The 19,981-nt window shown below is 48.6% G+C and overlaps 1 protein-coding gene across 3 annotated transcripts in view; it reads left to right on the forward strand.

Moving 5' to 3' along the window:
- UBXN6 (UBX domain protein 6) overlaps window positions 1-19,981 on the forward strand; it is a 28,374-nt gene that overhangs the window by 1,942 nt on the left and 6,451 nt on the right. Inside the window, exons 2-8 of one of the 3 annotated variants that reach the window (XM_079960760.1) lie at window positions 4,174-4,334; window positions 6,843-6,904; window positions 7,403-7,480; window positions 9,043-9,177; window positions 13,567-13,664; window positions 16,343-16,418; window positions 17,292-17,376. In XM_079960760.1, coding sequence (XP_079816886.1) covers window positions 4,174-4,334; window positions 6,843-6,904; window positions 7,403-7,480; window positions 9,043-9,177; window positions 13,567-13,664; window positions 16,343-16,418; window positions 17,292-17,376 — 695 coding nt within the window. Of the gene's footprint in view, window positions 1-1,385; window positions 1,524-4,173; window positions 4,335-6,842; window positions 6,905-7,402; window positions 7,481-9,042; window positions 9,178-13,566; window positions 13,665-16,342; window positions 16,419-17,291; window positions 17,377-19,981 lie in introns of those variants that run through there. The other 2 variants (XM_079960761.1, XM_079960762.1) reach the window with 2 other exon arrangements.

The raw sequence follows: 19,981 nt of genomic DNA on the forward strand, positions 1-19,981 counted from the left end.
CATAGCTTTTATTATACGGACAGCTTCATGAATTATGACAGCTAGGAAGTGGAAGGGGCAAGCAGAATATAAAATACAAGAATGGTGTAAAGAAGTGTGGGATATATAACTGTTGTTGTTGTTTAGTCGTTTAGTCGTGTCCGACTCTTCGTGACCCCCTGGACCAGAACACGCCAGGCCCTCCTGTCTTCCCCTGCCTCCTGCAATTTGGTCAAACTCATGCTGGCAGCTTCTAGAACACTGTCCAACCATCTCGTCCCACCACCTCCCATCCCAGTCGGAACAGCTTTTCTGCCTAATGTTCACTCAGAATATTTGAAGCCATGGGTTCGAGTTCTGCCCTCTAGAGCAGGAGAAAACAAGCTTGTTCCCTCCTCCATGTGACAGCCCTTCAGAGACTTGAAGATGGCTCTCCTATCTCCTCCCAGTCTCCTCTTTTCCAAGCTAAACATACCCAGCTCCTTCAAACGCTCCTCATTAAGCTTAGCTTGCAGACCCTTGATGGTTGCAGCTTGTCAACATCCTTCTTAAATTGTGGTGCCCAGAATTGGACGTGGGTGGTGTTGTGGGTTAAACCACAGAGCCTAGGACTTGCCAATCAGAAAGTCGGCAGTTCGAATCCCCGCAACGGGGTGAGCTCCCATTGCTCGGTCCCTGCTCCTGCCCACCTAGCAGTCTGAAAGCACGTCAAAATGCAAGTAGATAAATAGGTACCGCTCCTGCGGGAAGGTAAACGGCGTTTCCGTGCGCTGCTCTGGTTTGCCAGAAGCGGCTTAGTCCTGCTGGCCACATGACCCAGAAGCTGTACACCGGCTCCCTCGGCCAATAAAGCGAGATGAGCGCTGCAACCCCAGAGTCAGTCACGACTGGACCTAATGGTCAGGGGTCACTTTACCTATTACTTTCTTTGATCTGGACACTAGACTTCTGTTGGTGCAGCATAAAATAGCATTAGCCTTTTTTGCTGCTGCATCACACAGTTGACTCATGTTCTCTTTGTGGTCCACCAAGACCCCTAGATCCTTTCCACATGTACCGCTAGCAAGCCAGGTTTCCCCCCATCCTATATTTGTGCATTTGATTCTTCCTGCCTAAGTGCAGATCCTTACATTTGTCCCTATCGAAATTCGTTTTGTTAGCTTGCGCCCAGTTCTCCAATCCATTAAGGTCTTTTTGAATCCCGATTCTGCTTCCTGCGGCATTCGCTACCCCTCCCAGTTTGGTGTCACCTGCAGATTTGGCAAGCGTCCCCTCAACTCCTTCATCCAAGACGTTCTGGGGGGCCTCTGGCTGCAAGTGGGTGCTCCCCAGCCCCTTTGTGATGGTGCTGTGACACTGTGGGGACAGTGCTGGCTGGACAGAGTCCATACTGCCTTGGCTTCTCTGCTGAGCTTGTGTTTGCCAGGATGAGCAGAACACCCCACCCCAGAGTGGTGTATGTACCCCCTTCACTATATCAGTCTCTTTTTTCTCCTGGGAGTATTTCTCAGTTTTGCGTGGAATTCCCTGCGCTATATGAATAGGTGTGTAAGTCATCTTCCTAGTCGTTTATCGGTAATTGGGCAGGTAGGTAGCCAGCCTTGCCCTGAGAGTTGTGAAAGACTGTAAGCTGCAATCCCAGCTCAGCCTGGGATGTGCTCAGTAACTTTTAGGGAAGCTGGCAGAGGCTTTTAAACATCAAGAAATAGATCGGCTCCATCTTGAAAGGCATTGGAGTTTAAACAGGCTGGTCATATGTGTGTGTCTGTGTGTGTGTGTGTGTGTGTGTGTATATAAAATATTGATGATTTTTAGTTGTCTAGTAAAGGTAAAGTTACCCCTGACCGTTAGGTCCAGTCACAGACGACTCTGGGGTTACGTGCTCATCTTGCTCTATAGGCCAAGGGAGCTGGCGTTTGCCCACAGACAGCTTCCGGGTCATGTGGCCAACAGGACTAAGCCGCTTCTGGAGAACCAGAGCAGCGCATGGAAACGCCGTTTACCTTCCCGCCGGAGCGGTACCTATTTATCTACTTGCACTTTGACGTGCTTTCAAACTGCTAGGTGGGCAGGAGCAGGGACCAAACATGGGAGCTCACCCCGTTGCGGGGATTTGAACTGCCGACCTTCTGATCAGCAAGCCCTAGGCTCTGTGGTTTAGACCACAGCGCCACCCGGGTCCCTTTTAGTTTTATACATTTCAAGAATTTTACAGTCATTTTAACATTTCAAAACCTGACCTCCTTCCCCCTCTTTCTGTGGTTCCTTAAATTTATTTTTAATACTTTCTGCATATCCAAATTAACTTAATTTGTTCATTTATTCATCTGCTTTAAATATATGCTTTTTAATAAAACTGCAGGTTATTAAAATAACCCTGCCAGTGTTCTTATCTGTTTACAGTTTGCTTGGAAACATTCAATGGTCTGTGGACCTTTTAGTTCTCTTCGTTGGCGCAAAATTCCTGCTGTTTTATGCAATTCCTTCTGCAGGGGTGAGGAATCTGTGGCCTGCCAGATGTTGTGACTAAATTTCCCATCATCCCTGACTGGGGCCAGTGGGACTTGGAGCCCAGCAACAGCTGGAAGACCTCGAGTTCCCCAGCCTTGTCTTACCGCTTAAAAACCAAACTAGCATTCTCTTGCATTTTCAAGTTGATACATTTCATTAGTTTTACGACCAATTTAACACTTCAAAGTTTGACTTCCTTCCCCCTCTTTCTGCGGATCCTTAAATTTATTTTTTAATGTCTCCTGCATTTCCAAATTCATTTAATTTGCTCGTTTAGTTATCTACTTTAACTATATTCTTTTACGAAACTGCAGGTTATTACAGTAACCCTGCCATTGTTTTTATCTGTTTGCAATTTATCTGTAAACCATTTCCGTTTTTTTAGAAAAAAAAAGTTATCTTGATTTCTTATTCTTCCGGTAAGTTTCACCCTTTCTGCATATTCCATAAGTTTTTGTATCCATTCTTTCTTTGCTGGGACTTCTTCTTCTTTCCACTTTTGGGCAGGTAGCATTCATTGTATACATTTCTATGCAATTTAGGTAGTTCTCTCCCTACAATTCCCAAAGGAATTTTGGGCACACTGGAATCTTCTCGAACAGGTTTTCTCATTTGCTCACACCTTCACCTTCATCTCGAGGTAGCGGTGACTGGAGGCAGATACTGCTCCTGTTCTTTCTCAGTGTTCATGGCAAGGAGCAGAAGGAACATACCCGGGGCTGCAGGCTGGGGATTGGCAGTGTTGCCCAGTGATGCCAGCCCTGCCTCCAGCTGCTGGGAGCCACCACCTGGAAGGGGTTGGCTGCTCGTGATCCTGCGACAGTTCTGTTTGACAGGCTCCCTGGCGCTTGTGTTCTTTGCTGGGCTTTCAAAGCACTTGCGCTTCTCTGCCCTCAAATAATAATAATAATTTATTATTTATACCCCGCCCATCTGGCTGGGTTTCCCCAGCCACTCTGAGCGGCTTCCAACAGAATATTAAAATACAATAATCTATTATACGTTAAAAGCTTCCTTGAACAGCACTGCCTTCAGATGTCTTCTAAAAGTCTGGTAGTTGTTTATTTCCTTGACATCTGATGGGAGGGCATTACACACAGCAGGTGCCACTACTGAGAAGGCCCTCTGCCTGGTTCCCTGTAACTTGGCTTATCGCAATGAGGGAACCGCCAGAAGGCCCTTGGAGCTGGACCTCAGTGTCCGGGCAGAACGATGGGGGTGGAGACGCTCCTTCCGGTATACTGGGCCGAGGCCATTTAGGGCTTTAAAGGTCAGCACCAAGACTTTGAATTGTGCTCGGAAACGTCCTGGGAGCCAATGTAGGTCTTTCAAGACTGGTGTTATATGGTCCTGGTGGCCGCTCCCAGTCACCAGTCTAGCTGCCGCATTCTGGATTAGTTGTAGTTTCCAACTTGCTTTCAAAGGTAGCCCCACATAGAGCGCATTGCGGTAGTCCAAGTGAGAGATAACCAGAGCATGCACCACTATGGCGAGAAAGTCCGCGGGCAGGGAGGGTCTCAGCCTGCGTACCAGATGGAGCTGGTAGACAGCTGCCCTGGACACAGAATTGACCTGTGCCCCCTGGCAACAGTTCTGCTTGACAGGCTCCCTGGCACTTGTGTTCTTTGCTGGGCCTTCAAAGCACTTCTCTGCCCTCAAAGTGTCTCCGTTTCTCCCCAACAGAGAAAGAGCTCCCAAGGAGAAGCCGAAAGCTGACCCTCCTTCCAAGTGTCGCCAAGGGCCAACCAATGAAGCTCAGATGGCGGCGGCAGCAGCCCTGGCCCGGCTGGAGCAGAAGCCCAAACCTCGTCCCCCCTCATCCCAAGACGCCATCCGGAATCAGGGTAAAAGGGCGAGGGGCAGGAGTTGCTGGCCTGCGAGTCTTAATGAAATCTCTCTCCCTTTTTGGTTAGTTGTTGATTTATATCAGGGCTCAGCAACCTTTTTCAGCTGTGGGCCAGTCCACTGTCCCTCAGACCATGTGGTGGGCTGGACTATATAAAAATAAATAAATGAACAAATTCCTATGCCCCACAAATAACCCAGAGATGCATTTTAAATAAAAGGACGCATTCTACTCATGTAAAAACATGCTGATTCCCGGACCGTCTGCGGGCCGGATTGAGAAGGTGATTGGGCTGCATCCGGCCCCCGGGCCTTAGGTTGCCTACCCCTGATTTATATGTTCTGAGGATCCAGGGAGGCACTCCTATTCCACAGAAGGAAGGGGAAAGTGCAGTGCCTGTGCTTTTTGGGCAGTTTATCCAGTTTCCTACACACCTTATAAAAAAAGCCTGCAAAGTCCTGCTCACAGTAGGGTAAAGGCAAAGGGACCCCTGACCATTAGGTCCAGTCGTGGCCAACTCTGGGGTTGCGGCGCTCATCTCGCTTTATTAGCCGAGGGAGCCGGCGTACAGCTTCCGGGTCATGTGGCCAGCAGGACTAAGCTGCTTCTGGCGAACCAGAGCAGCACACGGAAATGCCATTTACCTTCCCGCCGGAGCGGTCCCTGTTTATCTACTTGCACTTTGACGTGCTTTCGAACGGCTAGGTTGGCAGGAACAGGGACTGAGCAACGGGAGCTCACCACGTCACGTGGATTCGAACCGCCGACCTTCTGATCGGCAAGTCCTAGGTTCTGTGGTTTAACCCACAGCGCCACCCGCGTCCGTGAGCAGTAGTCCCGTTGAAATGAACGGCAGCTCTTGCTACTCTTGGACTTCCAGCAAACCTGAATGGTGGAAGGCTCAGGATAGGCAAAAGGAAGTCCTTAGTTCATGGTTCATCTTTGGAACTCGCTGCCGCAGGGCGCAGCGATGGACACCAACTTGGATGGCTTTGGAAGAGGATGGAAAAATTCATGGAGGAATGGGCTATCAGGGCAAAGCTATTCTTTGCCTCCAGGGTCAGAGGCAGTAACGCTCCTGAATATTGCATGACTATTAAATATCTAGTAAACTCTATGCACCATCTTTATCTTCAAGGCCATAATACGGTACATCTAGAGATTGTAAGTAATGTGAAGGACATTATGCGTTGAAATATTTTAGTTGATATTTTAGAATGTAAAATGCTATTTTATTTATTGATTTGTTTTACCTTGTGGGCTTATAGCCGAATAAAGTATTATCTATCTATCTATCTATCTATCTATCTATCTATCTATCTATCTATCTATCTGTGTGTGCTTGGTTACTGCTGGAGCAGCCTTTCTCAACCTGTGGGTCCCCAGATGTTGTTGGAACTACAACTCCCATCACCCCTAGCTAGCAAGGCCAGAGCTCGGGGTGATGGGAGATGTAGTCCAACAACATCTGGGGACCCACAGGTTGAGAACCACTGGGCTGGAGGGTTCCCCACAGGCCTCTGGTTGGCCACTGTGAGAACGGGGACTAGATGAGCCATAGTTTTCAAATGTATTCGAGAATTTGCAAGGGTACACATTTTGTTTTTGTTGTACTAAATTACCGGTATGTATATTATGCAATAAGAATTACGGTGCTATCTAGTATACAGTGGTAAAGGTAAAGGTAAAGGTACCCCTGCCCATACGGGCCAGTCTTGACAGACTCTGGGGTTGTGCGCCCATCTCACTTAAGAGGCCAGGGGCCAGCGCTGTCCGGAGACACTTCCGGGTCACGTGGCCAGCGTGACATCGCTGCTCTGGCGAGCCAGAGTCGCACACGGAAACGCCGTTTACCTTCCCGCTGGTAAGCGGTCCCTATTTATCTACTTGCACCTGGAGGTGCTTTCGAACTGCTAGGTTGGCAGGCGCTAGGACCGAGCAGCGGGAGCGCACCCCGCCGCAGGGATTCGAACCGCCGACCTTTCGATATACAGTGGTACCTCGGGTTAACTACTTAATTCGTTCCGGAGGTCCGTACTTAACGTGAAACTGTTCTTAACCTGAAGCACCACTTTAGCTAATGGGGCCTCCTGCTGCTGCCGCGCCACCGGAGCACGATTTCTGTTCTCATCCTGAAGCAAAGTTCTTAACCTGAAGCACTATTTCTGGGTTAGCGGAGTCTGTAACCTGAAGGGTATGTAACCCAAGGTACCACTGTACTGGTCTTCGTGTTGCTTGTGTTGTTTGTTGTGTTAAGTTTGCAACACAGGGGTTTGTTGTTCTGTATTGTTCTGATCCAGCAGGAATCTTCTTATGTTAATGGGCCCGAGTCGCATCAGTTATTTTCATTGTGTTTACTTGCGTTGAAGGTAATTGTACACAATGAGAGAGAGAAGGTGATGTAATTTATAGCACACAACCCATGGGTATAGACCCCAAATACCTGGTTGCTCCTCTCCTCAAATTTCACTTTCGATGCATATCTTTGTTTTAATTGTTCTTCTAGTGAAAAAGGAGCTTATGGCTGAAGCAGCTGCAAGCGACAAAGGAGCCGCTGTGGATCAGAAGGTAGGAACAGCTGTGTTTGTCGCCTCGCCATTTATTAGCAGGTTTTTGACCTGCTCTTTCAGTATTTCTTCAAAGGGTTGGGCTTTCCTTCATTTATTTATTGTTTTGAATTTGTATGCCGTTTTTCTGTGTAAACCTGCTCCAAGCAGCTTACAAATGCAAAATCGAGGCATCACTGTCGCAATAACAATCAGGTGAACAGGTAAATCATTCTAAAACCTAGCGAGCCAATCGATACCTCACATGGATCTATATCAGGGGTCAGCAACCTGCTTAAACAGCCCATAAGCCGCCCCCAAACCAAGCCGCCCACTCAGTGAGTCCCTGTACGCTGAGCTAAACTGGTGCAGCGCGGAGCGGGGACTCACTTCTGCAGCGCCGGAAATCGTGTCTGCGCAGATGCGACCCAGCCCACGGAGCAATCTCCGTGGGAGTGAACGGGCCCAGGCGAGGTAAACCTTGCCGACCCTGATCTATATCATGGGTCGGCAAACTAAGGCCCGTGGGCCAGATCATGCCCAACGGCCTTCTGGATCCGGCCCGCAGATGGTCCGGGAATCGCCGCGTGGATCGCCAGTGTGCACGTTCTTTCCCTCTCCCTCACACGGCAGCGGCACTGCCTCCTCCCTCCCTCCTCCTGGCTTCTCCCTGCCCTGTCTAGAGGAGGAAGGGGGCTGGGTTTGTTGCAGCAGCAGCAGCAGCACTTGAGCAGCCGCCATTTTAAGCAGCCCCTCTCCAGAGTCCTTTCACATGCCGCTCATCTTCCCGCCGCCGGAAGCCCCTGCCGCTTGCAAGACGCAGGTAATCAGCCACTGGGGATCGTGGTGCTATTTCATCATTCCCACCCCCAATATAGTCCAGCCCCCCACGAGGTCTGAGGGACAGTGGACCGGCCCCCTGCTGAAAAGGTTTGCTGACCCCTGATCTATATGATAATTGCAGTTGCTAAAATAGTGGCAAAACAAACTACAATGGGCGTAGGCCTTTTCTTTTTCTTCCTCCAATGGAGTGCCTGTCTTATTTATTTATTTTTTTTGAAAAGTTTTTATTATCAAAACAATTCAGCATTAATACACACATATTGTGAATATACAAGGATACAGACATACATTTCATACAATCCTTAAAAATGTTCAAACATACCTGCACTCAATCTCACAGATAATTCCTTTTCCCACCTGCTCACCCAACCTTTGTGTTAGACTTCCAATCTACTCATTTGCAATTTCTTTCAACTTCTATTACTTTTTTTCTCACACCTTTAACCTAATTTCATGCTTCTTTTTCTGTCACACATTGTTATCCATCTTATTTAGTATTTCAGTATTTAAAACTGAACTTGTTTATTCTAATAGGAGTTCTGATTTTTCAATATGGTTTTGCAAGGATCCTTTAAACACCTTCCAATCCCTGTCTATCTTCTCTTTTGAGATCCTTCCGATTTCTCCCATTGTTTTGGATATATTGTACAGTGGTACCTTGCAAGATGAATGCCTCGTAAGACGAAAAACTCGCAAGACGAAAGAGTTTTTCGTTTTTTGAGTTGCTTCGCAAGACGGATTTCCCTATGGGCTTGCTTCGCAAGACGAAAACGTCCTGCAAGTTTGTTTCCTTTGTCTTGCAAGTTTGTTTCCTTTTTCTTAAAACCGTGCATTCACTTCGAGGAGCAACTCATAGCACGCGGTGTGGTAGCCTTTTTTGAGGTTTTTGAAGACTTTGGTGATTTTTGAAGCTTTTCCAAAGTCCGTGCTTCGCAAGACGAAAAAATCGCAAGACGAAAAAACTCGCGGAACGAATTAATTTCGTCTTGCGAGGCACCACTGTACTGCTCCAATAATTTGGCAAGCCACTCTGTTTTTGTCGGTATAATACCACTTTTCCAATTTTTCGCAATCAATAGCCTTGTGGCTACTGTTGCATATAAATATAATGTCTTGTCTTCTTCCTTTAGACTTCCTGGTACTGTTCCCAATAGAAAGCCTTCTGATGTGTTCCTAAATGAATATCTGAACATTTTTTTCATTTCATTATATATTGTTTCCCAAAATTGTTTGATGTTCAAACAATTCCACCATATATGCATCATAGTACCTTTTTCAGTGTTGCATCGCCTGTCTTAAAATCCCGCCTCTCTTTAGAATTCTTTACCTGCTCTTCAAGAAGAAGATCCCTCCATGCTGTCTGTCTCAGGAGTCTACTTCACTTGCCCTTTAACTGGGGCCACCGTCCGGAAGGATAAAAGAGAGGCGCAGATCAAAAAGGCCATCCTTGAGGTAAGGTTATTTTGGGGAGTGTGTCCTCTGATGCCTCGACAGAGACTGCATTCCCACCCCGCCGGCTTTATTGATCTGTTAACAGAAAAAAATAAATGCAAACATAACAAGTTTTGCCTGGGAAGACAAAAGTACCAAAATGCAGCACATGCTGCAAAGGGATAATAAAATATCACATCATTCAGAATATGTGCATACACCGTATTTTTCGCTCTATAAGACGCACCAGACCACAAGACGCACCTAGTTTTTGGAGGAGGAAAACAAGAAAAGAAATATTCTGAATCTCAGAAGCCAGAACAGCAAGAGGGATCGCTGCGCAGTGAAAGCAGCAATCCCTCTTGCTGTTCTGGCTTCTGGGATAGCTGCGCAGCCTGCATTCGCTCCATAAGACGCACACACATTTCCCCTTACTTTTTAGGAGGGAAAAAGTGAGTCTTATAGAGCAAAAAATACGGTAATTGCTTACTTTGAGTATTTCAGCCAGCTTTATTCACTCATGAGATCCTGTAAAAGCACCATGATAGGTAGCTCCATAACATGGCTGCTTGGAATCCTGCTTCTGAAATTTCACCAGGCACTGCTCATGTATTTCCAAGCCTGTCTCCGCAACCTTAGGGACGGGAAACTTAACTTCCTCAAATTAAAGCTGAGGTTCACAGAACACTGAATTACATGGCCAGTACCAAATAATTGGGGACGCGGGTGGCGCTGTGGGTTAAACCACAGAGCCTAGGACTTGCCGATCAGAAGGTCGGCGGTTCGAATCCCCGCGACGGGGTGAGCTCCCGTTGCTCGGTCCCTGCTCCTGCCAACCTAGCAGTTCGAAAGCACGTCAAAGTGCAAGTAGATAAATAGGTACCGCTCTGGCGGGAAGGTAAACGGTGTTTCCATGCGCTGCTCTGGTTCGCCAGAAGTGGCTTAGTCATGCTGGCCACATAATAATATAATAATAATAATTTATTATTTGTACCCCGCCCATCTGGCTGGGTTTCCCCAGCCACTCTGGGCGGCTTCCATAAAAACCAAAAATACACTAAAATATCACAGATTAAAAACTTCCCTGAACAGGGCTGCCTTAAGATGTCTTCTGAATGTCAGGTGGTTATTTATCGCTTTGACATCTGATGGGAGGGCGTTCCACAGGGCGGGCGCCACTACCGAGAAGGCCCTCTGCCTGGTTCCCTGTAGCTTTGCTTCTCGTAATGAGGGAATCGCCAGAAGGCCCTCGGCGCTGGACCTCAGCGTCCGGGCAGAACGATGGTGGTGGAGACGCTCCTTCAGGTATACTGGGCCGAGGCCGTTTAGGGCTTTAAAGGTCAACACCAGCACTTTGAATTGTGCTCGGAAACGTACTGGGAGCCAATGTAGGTCTTTCAAGACCGGTGTTATGTGGTCTCGGCGGCCGCCCCCAGTCACCAGTCTAGCTGCCGCATTCTGGATTAGTTGTAGTTTCCGAGTCACCTTCAAAGGTAGCCCCACGTAGAGCGCATTGCAGTAGTCCAAGCGGGAGATAACTAGAGCATGCACCACTCTGGCGAGACAGTCTGCGGGCAGGTAGGGTCTCAGCCTGTGTACCAGGTGGAGTTGGTAGACAGCTGCCCTGGATACAGAATTGACCTGCGCCTCCATGGACAGCTGTGAGTCCAAAATGACTCCCAGGCTGCGCACCTGGTCCTTCAGGAGCACCGTTACCCTATTCAGGACCAGGGAGTCCTCCACACCAGCCCGCCCCCTGTCCCCCCAAAACAGTACTTCTGTCTTGTCAGGATTCAACCTCAATCCATTAGCCGCCATCCATCCTCCAACCGCCTCCAGGCAGTCACACAGGACCTTCACTGCCTTCACTGGTTCTGATTTGAAAGAGAGGTAGAGCTGGGTATCATCTGCATATTGATGGACACCCAGCCCAAACCTCCTGATGATCTCTCCCAGCGGCTTGATATAGATGTTAAAAAGCATGGGGGAGAGGATGGAACCCTGAGGCACCCCACAAGTGAGAGCCCAGGGGTCTGAACACTCATCCCCCACCACCACTTTCTGAACACGGCCCAGGAGGAAGGAGCGGAACCACTGTATGACAGTGCCCCCAGCTCCCAGCCCCTCTAGACGGTCCAGAAGGATGTTATGGTCGATTGTATCAAAGGCCGCTGAGAGATCCAGCAGAACTAGGAAACAGCTCTCACCTTTGTCCCTAGCCCGCCGGAGATCATCAACCAGCGCGACCAAGGCAGTTTCAGTCCCATGATGAGGCCTGAATCCCGATTGGAAGGGATCCAAATGGTCCGCATCCTCCAGGCGTGCCTGGAGTTGTTCAGCAACCGCTCGCTCAATCACCTTGCCCAAGAATGGAAGATTTGAGACTGGGCGATAGTTGGCCATACTGGCCGGGTCTAAAGATGTTTTTTTAAGAAGCGGTTTAATGACCGCCTCTTTCAGCGGATCTGAGAATGTTCCCTCACAGAGGGAAGCATTCACCACCCCGCAGAGCCCATCGCCCAGCCCTTCCCGGCTTGCTTTTATTAGCCAGGATGGGCAAGGATCCAGGAGACAGGTGGTTGGTTTCACGCGTCCAAGCAGCCTGTCCACATCCTCGGGGGTAACGGATTGAAATTGATTCCATGCAACTTGACCAGACAGAGCTCTAGCACTCTCCCGCCCCAGCCCTGCTCCCACGGTGGTGTCTAGCTCCTTCCGAATATGAGTGATTTTATCTGCAAAAAACTTTGCAAAATCGTTGCAGGAGATCTTGGGGTCTTTACAAGGTCTCGGTGGTAAAGGTGGTTCCGTTAAATTACGAACCACCTGAAAAAGTCTCCTGCTACTATTTTCTGCAGATGCAATAGAGGCGGTGAAGAAAGTCTTCTTCGCCGTCACTATCGCCACTTGGTAGGCTCGACGTTGAGCACTTTCTGAACACGGCCCAGGAGGAAGGAGCCGGAAGCTGTACGCCGGCTCCCTCGGCCAGTAAAGCGAGATGAGTGCCACAACCCCAGAATTGGTCACGACTGGACCTAATGGTCAGGGGTCGCTTTACCTTTACTAAATAGTAAAGTATCAGTGCATGCAAAGGTTTCCTTTAAAAGTAACACATATAGATAAAAATAAAAGGAGTTGTAATGTAAAAGATTTTCCAAGTCCGTCTTGATACCATGTGGATTGCTGCATGCAAGACTTAACGTCTGTATATGTATCTCTTGGCAGACAACGCTTTGGGTTCGGCAGTTGTTTTTAAAATTATCAAAGTTTTGTAGAAATAAATAAAAGTGTTCTTCCCCTGGTGAGCTCCATCATTATGGAGGACAAAAGGTTCGATATACAGCCGTACCTCGGAAGTCGAACGGAATCTGTTCCAGAAGTCCGTTCGACTTCCAAAACGTTTGGAAACCAAGGCGTGGCTTCCGATTGGAAGCTCCTGCAACCAATCGGAAGCTCCATCGGACATTCGGGTTCCAAAGAACGTTTGCAAACCGGAACACTCACGTCCGGGTTTGCAGCATTCAGGAGCCAAAACGTTCGAGAACTTAAGCTGTTCGAAAACCAAGGTACAACTGTAGTCTTAAATGAACCAGACATACCGGTAGTATTTGCATATACAGTGGTACCTCAGGTTACGTACACTTCAGGTTACAGACTCCGCTAACCCAGAAATATTACCTCGGGTTAAGAACTTTGCTTCAGGATGAGAACAGAAATTGTGCAGCAGCAGCAGGAGGCCCCGTTAGCTAAAGTGGTGCTTTAGGTTAAGAACAGTTTCAGGTTAAGAACGGACCTCTGGAATGAATTAAGTACTTAACCCGAGGTACCACTGTATATATTGAATGACCATGTGCCTCTGTACGAGTAATAAAATCACGCTACATAGCTCTGCCTTTTGGATCCTTCTAGTTTGTAAGGTATGGGACGCAGGTGGCGCTGTGGGTTAAAGCCTCAGCGCCTAGGACTTGCCGATCGAAAGGTCGGCGGTTCGAATCCCTGCGGCGGGGTGCGCTCCCACTGCTCAGTCCCAGCGCCTGCCAACCTAGCAGTTCGAAAGCACCTCCAGGTGCAAGTAGATAAATATGGACCGCTTACCGGCGGGAAGGTAAACGGCGTTTCCGTGTGCGGCTCTGGCTCGCCAGAGCAGCGATGTCACGCTGGCCACGTGACCCGGAAGTGTCTCCGGACAGCGCTGGCCCCTGGCCTCTTAAGTGAGATGGGCGCACAACCCCAGAGTCTGTCAAGACTGGCCCATACGGGCAGGGGTACCTTTACCTAGTTTGTAAGGTGCCTTTTCAAGAAGGGAGTCTACCAAGCCCTGGAATACCTGCAACTCAAGTTATTAAGATTAGAGGCCTTCCAGGATTTGGCAGAACAGCCCAGGGCATTTATGTTTCTTCATCTCCCCAGCATGCTTCCCAAGACCCCGTGGCTGCTGCCATCATGGAAATCCACACTTGCAACAGGGACCGGGAAAAGGTCAAACTCGGAGTGGAGACCATCGCAAAGTAAGTGGAGCCTGGTGTCTGTTGGTGTCCCCCCCCCCCCCCCCCCGTTCCTTTTTTTTTTGTAATAATTTTGTCCAGTCTTCCAATAGGAACCTGACATAGTGAGCCTCTGATTTTCCCGGGAAAGGTACCAGCAAGGGTAATATCAGTTCAGCCCTGGCTTGCTCATATTTTGCACAGTGCAACAAAATATGTTTTATGGAATCGATGTCTTGAGCACACGAGCAAAGTCTGTCCTGGTAGGGAACTCCTCTCAACCTGCCATCCAACACTGCAGAAGGAAAGACGTTTAGCCTGGCTTTGGTGAAAAGCCTTCGATAGTTTGGTACTGTCAGGTTTTTACAAGAACCAGTGATCCCTATATTCTGAACATAATGCTTGTTTAACCTGGAGGTAGGCTGTATGAATTATGTATTGCTTTGTAACGATTTGTTGGGTCACTGGACCGTAATAAAGATTGTTGTTGTTGTAATAATTTTTTATTAAGTTTTACCATTTAATATTCAACACAATTATCATAGATACCCCTTCCTTTCCTCCAGTTCCCCTTCTGGTTCTTTAACAATTTGCTTCTGCTTAAATTTTCTTTTTCTTTTTCATCTTTTAGCTGAATGCTCTTACATTCTTATCATTTTTCTACCAAATTTTCTTCCGGTTACTTCTTACATTTAATTAATATCCATATTGCCCTTTCGTCACCTTTCCTCTGGTTTTCTTAACCGTTAAGTGTTTTGCTCAAACCCTGCTAGTGAGTCCATTTCTTTACAATATTTCTGTAAATACAACATGAACGCTCCCCAGTCTTTTTTTAAAGTCTCTGTTGTCTTTGTCTCTGAGTCTTCCCGTGAGTTTCACCATTTCTGCATATTCCATATGTTTACCTTGCCATTCTTCTTCCGTTGGTGTCTTGTCTTCTTTCCTTTTTGGGGCTAGTAAAATCCTAGAGCCCTCCAGATGTTTGGGACTACAACTCCCATCATCCCTAGCTAACAGGACAAGTGGTCAGGGATGATGGGAATTATAGTCCCAAACCTCTGGAGGGCCAGAGTTTGCCTATGCCTGTCCTAGCCACTGTTGTAGCATCCATGAATAGCTTCTTCTGCTCTTCTGGCAATTCCTGCCCTATAATACCTAAAAAGAAAGCTTCTTCTTTTAACCTTTAATTTGATTTCAGCCTGATCTTTTATTTCCCTTCTCTTCCCTCCCCCTCCCCTTTTATGAAGATTACCTGCTCTGAGACCCCAAAGCTAATTCTCTCCTGGTCTCCTCGCTGGCCCAAATAGGACCAATTCAACCAGCTAGCCCTGGAGATTAGCTAATGCTTATCTCCCCTAAATTGATTTCTGAATTTTGAATTTTATTGTTATTCATGTTTTTATACTGTATTTTATGCTGCTTTTACAATTAAATGTTTTAAATTTCTTGTTAGCCGCCCTGAGCCCGGTTTTTGAACCGGGAAGGGCGGGGTATAAATAAAAATGTATTATTCTTATTATTTGGGGGGGGAACCCTTCTGACAAGCCTCCTATTTTAAAAACCTATGAAAATGGTATAAAAAGTCCCTATTGAACTTGATGGTACAGTGGTGGCCCGCAAGACGAATGCCTCGCAAGACGAAAAACCCGCTAGACGAAAGGGTTTTCCGTTTTTCGAGGCGCTTCGCAAGATGGATTTCCCTATGGGCTTGCTTTGCAAGACGAAAACGTCTTGCGAGTCTTGCGATTTTTTTCGCTTTTTTCTCCCTTTTTCTAAGCCGCTAAGCCGCTAATAGGGTTGCTTCGCAAGACGAAAAAACCGCTAGACGAAGAGACTCGCTGTCAAAGCTGCCTCTAGGTCCCAGCTCACAGAGGACCAACGCCAGGCTGTCGTTATGTACAAAAATCTTGAGGTTTAGTTTCCATTTCAAAGCCGCAGCGCGCAGCTCTACGTCTTAAAGCCTAGACCGGCGAAGTCCCGTCTGAGTCTCCGCCCCTTCCACACCAGTTTAAGACTCTCGCTTTGCTCCACCTCTTCCTAAGTTCCTTTCTCCTCTGGGCCCTCCTGCCCGCTAGGGTCTCATCCTTCCTGGACTCCTCTGACGCTGACCCTGACGATTCTTCCCCCTCCTTCCGGCGGGCTTTAGGACCTGGTTCCCTATCCGGGCTACCTTCTGTGCCGCTCGCCTGTACATTTGAACTTGGCGCGCGCGCCCAGCCTGCAACTTTCCTCTTGACCGTTAACTCGCTCTCCGATGGAGGCGTGGCCAACCCTGACTCATCTTCTCTCGCTGGTGGTGCATATGTGGGCTCTGACACCTGGGACTCCTCCCCCCCACTACGCTCTGGTGGGGAAGCTGGTCCTGATTTGCAACTGGTGCTCTGGGAGTCCCCGCTGGCCCCTTGTTTCTGGGGTGTCCCCCTTGGGTCCCCCCTTGCCCTGCCCATCGGCGCCCCCTTCTGTGAATCTTCCGATTTGCTGGAGAGGCTCATGGAATCTCTCGGGCTGCTGTCATCTTCTCCTACGCTGCCCTCGGATTGCTCCCCCTCGCTCTCCATCTCCTCCCCTCCCTGCGCTCCCGCTGAGTCCCTGACACTCGCGGAACAGATTCTTTTCGTCTCGCGAGGCACCACTGTACTTTCTTTTGAGAGGAAGCTTGAGCAAACTGGTGCCCAGAATGACAGCTTGTCTTCCTTCCCGAGGTACCTTGACAACATCCACCTCCACCCAGAGGAAGAGAAATACCAGAAAATCAAACTGCAGAACAAAGTCTTCCAGGTGGGTGCGTTTCAGAGGAGGGAGCTGCTGGAGTGCAACTCCTCTCGTCCCAGACAACTGTCCCTGCCAGCAGCTGGGCCTTGTGGGAGTTGAGGGCCCAGTAATGGGACACGGGTGGCGCTGTGGGTTAAACCACAGAGTCTAAGACTTGCCAATCAGAAGGTCGGCGGTTCGAATCCCCGTGATGGGGTGAGCTCCCGTTGCTCGGTCCCTGCTCCTGCCAACCTAGCAGTTCGAAAGCACACCAGCACAAGTAGATAAATAGGTACCGCTCTGGCGGGAAGGTAAATGGCGTTTCCGTGCACTGCTCTGGTTCGCCAGAAGCGGCTTAGTCATGCTGGCCACATGACCCGGAAGCTGTACGCCGGCTCCCTCGGCCAGTAAAGCGAGATGAGCGTCGCAACCCCAGAGTCGGCCACGACTGGACCTAATGGTCAGGGGTCCCTTTACCTTTACCTAATGTCCACGTTCCCAAACCCTGCTCTCGCTAGAGCTTGGCAGAAACCATCTCACAGAAAAATGAGGACTAGAAAAGTGAAGGATAAGCCGCATTTGGCATGTCAGCTCAGGCGGCTAAGATCGCTTAAAGCTAAGATTCTTGTGACATCAGATGTGGGGCAGGTGGGCGTGGTTTGGGGCCAGGCTCATGCTGGGTCAGATTTGGCCCACAGCTCACAGGGTCTTCACCCCTCGCTTAAATCGCCTTATATTGTTGAACAGACTTTGGCAGTGTGCAAAGGCAAGCGACATAAAACTGAAACAACCAGCCTCAGGGATTCTCTAGCTGACTGGCCTTTAGAATTTGTGTGGGATGGCAGGAAAAGCTTGCAGGAAAAGAAATAAACAGCACGGATTCATTTGTCTTCCTCCTAGGAAAGGATCCACTGTCTGGAGGGGACGCACAAGTTTTTCCAGGCCGTTGGGTTTGAAAAGGCCACCCTCAGTGTCCCGGGACAAGGTAAGGCTCAGCGTAGCAGCTGAAAGGCTGAGCTACAGACGGGAAGGGGCCAGCTCACGAACTCACAAGGTGGCCCTGGGTGACCTGCACAGAATCTCAGCAAGCCGCAGATGGGGACAAGGATAAGACCCGCCGAACTTACAGGATTGTTGCCAGGATTACAAGGCGAGAAGCACTTTGAACACTGTACAGAATGCTTCTGGTTTCAATTAGGTCAGATGGGGGATTCCTGTGGTGAGGGCTTCTCCAGGCCCTTTTAAGTTCCCTTGAGATTGGAAGCTTTTCTGTCCATCTTCAACCCACATTTCAAGAGCTGCTGCGGTGGAGATACACAGTGGGCGCTCGGGTTGTGAACCTGATCCATGCAGGAGGCACATTCGCAACCCACAACGCCGCATCTGCGCACACGCGGGTCGCGATTCGGTGCTTCTGCGCATGTGCAAAGTGTGATCTAGTGCTCATGCGCGAGCGCCGAAACCCAGAAGTAACCTGTTCCGGTACTTACGGGTTCGGCGCGGTGCGCAACCCGAAAACGCACAGCTTGTAGTGTCTGTAATCCAAGGTATGACGATATTTATTTTAAGTCTTTCTCCATTCCGTCCTACTTTTTTTTTTAAAAAATGATATTTTATTAAATTTTTAACAAAAAAAGAACTTACAAGACAATAAACAATAAAAAGCACAAAAAATACAAGAACCCAAAATTTAACATAAAAATAAAAAGAGAAAAAATAAAAAATAAAAATCCCTCTTTTTAGTTTCTTACCATTCATTTACTTATTTTCCTGACTTCCTCACACCTCCCTTTTTTGTATTCCATTTCAAAATTTGGTTCAGCAAATTCATACCCTCTTAATTTACCCTTAATTATTTATCCTCACGTATTATAGCTTCAAATTTTCGTCTACTATCAATCCATTCTTACAAATTCTTATTTTACCTTATTACTAAAACCGCTTCATTTCATTTCATTATCATTAACATTCAAAAATTTTCCAATTCAATTTACCGTTAGTTTCTTTAGCCTTATCTTACCTACCGTCCTACTTTTCGTGAATTGCTATCTGAGAAAAGTTGCATTGCAAGAAGTTCCTGCAGATATGATTACTATTATTTTTAAATTTATATGCCACCCATCTAACTGGGTTGCCCCAGCCACTCTGGGCGGCTCCCAACAAAATATTAAGAACGCAACGAAACATCAAACATTTAGAACTTTGCTATATGGCGCTGCCTTCAGACCTCTTCTAAAAGCTATATAGGTGTTTATCTCCTTGACATCTGTTGGGAGGGTGTTCCCTGTAGCCTCGCTTCTTGCAGGGAGGGAACTGGCAGAAGACTCTCGGAGCTGGACATCAGTGTCTGGGCTGGGGTGACGATGGGGGTGGAGACGCTCCTTCAGGTATACTGGGCTGAGGCTGTTTAGGGCTTTAAAGATCAGCACCAACACTTTGAATTGTGCTCGGAAACATACTGGAAACCAGTCAAGATCCTTTAGAAGTGGTGTTACATGGTTCTGCCGGTGGCTCCCGGTCCCCAGTCTAGCTGCCACATTCTGGATTAGTTGTAGTTTCTGAGTCGCCTTCAAAGGTAGCCCCCCAGAGAGCAGTGGTCTAAGCAGGAGATAACCAGAGCATGGACCACTCTGGCGAGACAGTGCGCAAGCAGGCAGGGTCTCAGGTGGAGCTGGTGGACAGCTGCCCTGTGATGGGTCTGGAAGCCTTTCGCAAGGAATACCTCTGCTCACTCAGAGATATATTTACAGTTTTTATATACCGTATTTTTCGCCCTATAGGACGCACTTTTTCACCTCCAAAAATGAAGTGTGCGTCCTATGGGGCGAATACAGGCATTCACTGAAGCTTGGAGGCTTCAGGTTTCGCTCCAGGCTTCAGGAAGCTATCAGCAAGCCTGGGGAGCCCGCAGGAATTAGCAACCTGCCACGCGGGGCGCCCTGAAGCAGAGTGCCCTGCACGCCGGGCAGACACCCGCAGCATGGGGAGCCCTGCGGGAGTTCCTGCAGGGCTCCCCACGCTGCGGATAGCAGTCTGCTGCACGGAGCGCGGGGCGCGCTGAAGCAGAGCGCCCCGCGCTTCGGGCAGACATAGGCCAGCCCCACAAGCTCAGGGGACAGCGGGGAGGCGCAGCGCCACCATCCCGCTGTTCCCCGACCTGGTTTTTTTTTTTGGGGGGGGGGAAATAAAGGGAAAAAAAATTCCCTTTATTTCCCCCCAAAAAAACTAGGTGCGTCCTATGGGACGGAGCGTCCTATGGGACGAAAAATACGGTACATATTTACAAGGTATAGAACATAGCTTCAAGCGTCCGAATCCTTGGTAGCAGGTCCAGGAAGTGGGAGCTTTCGGCTCCTCCTCCAGCAGAGGAGCTCGGGGAGCCCCAGGCGCCTCCTCTGTTCCCTGCGTTTTAACCCCCTCCTGTCCTGTGCTGAAGGAATGGGCATTGAATCTCCCTCTGTCCCTGAACTGGTTGGGTGGTGTTGCTGCTCTCCAGCATCCGGGAGCATCCTTGCCGCTTGAGTTCCATTTGCTTGTCCTCCTCTCCCTCTCCTGTCTTCTCTAAAGGCTCCTGTTCTCCCCCCTCCCTA

The sequence above is a fragment of the Podarcis cretensis genome (genome assembly GCF_951804945.1).
Source record: "Podarcis cretensis genome assembly, chromosome: 18".
Classification (NCBI taxonomy): Eukaryota; Metazoa; Chordata; class Lepidosauria; order Squamata; family Lacertidae; genus Podarcis; species Podarcis cretensis.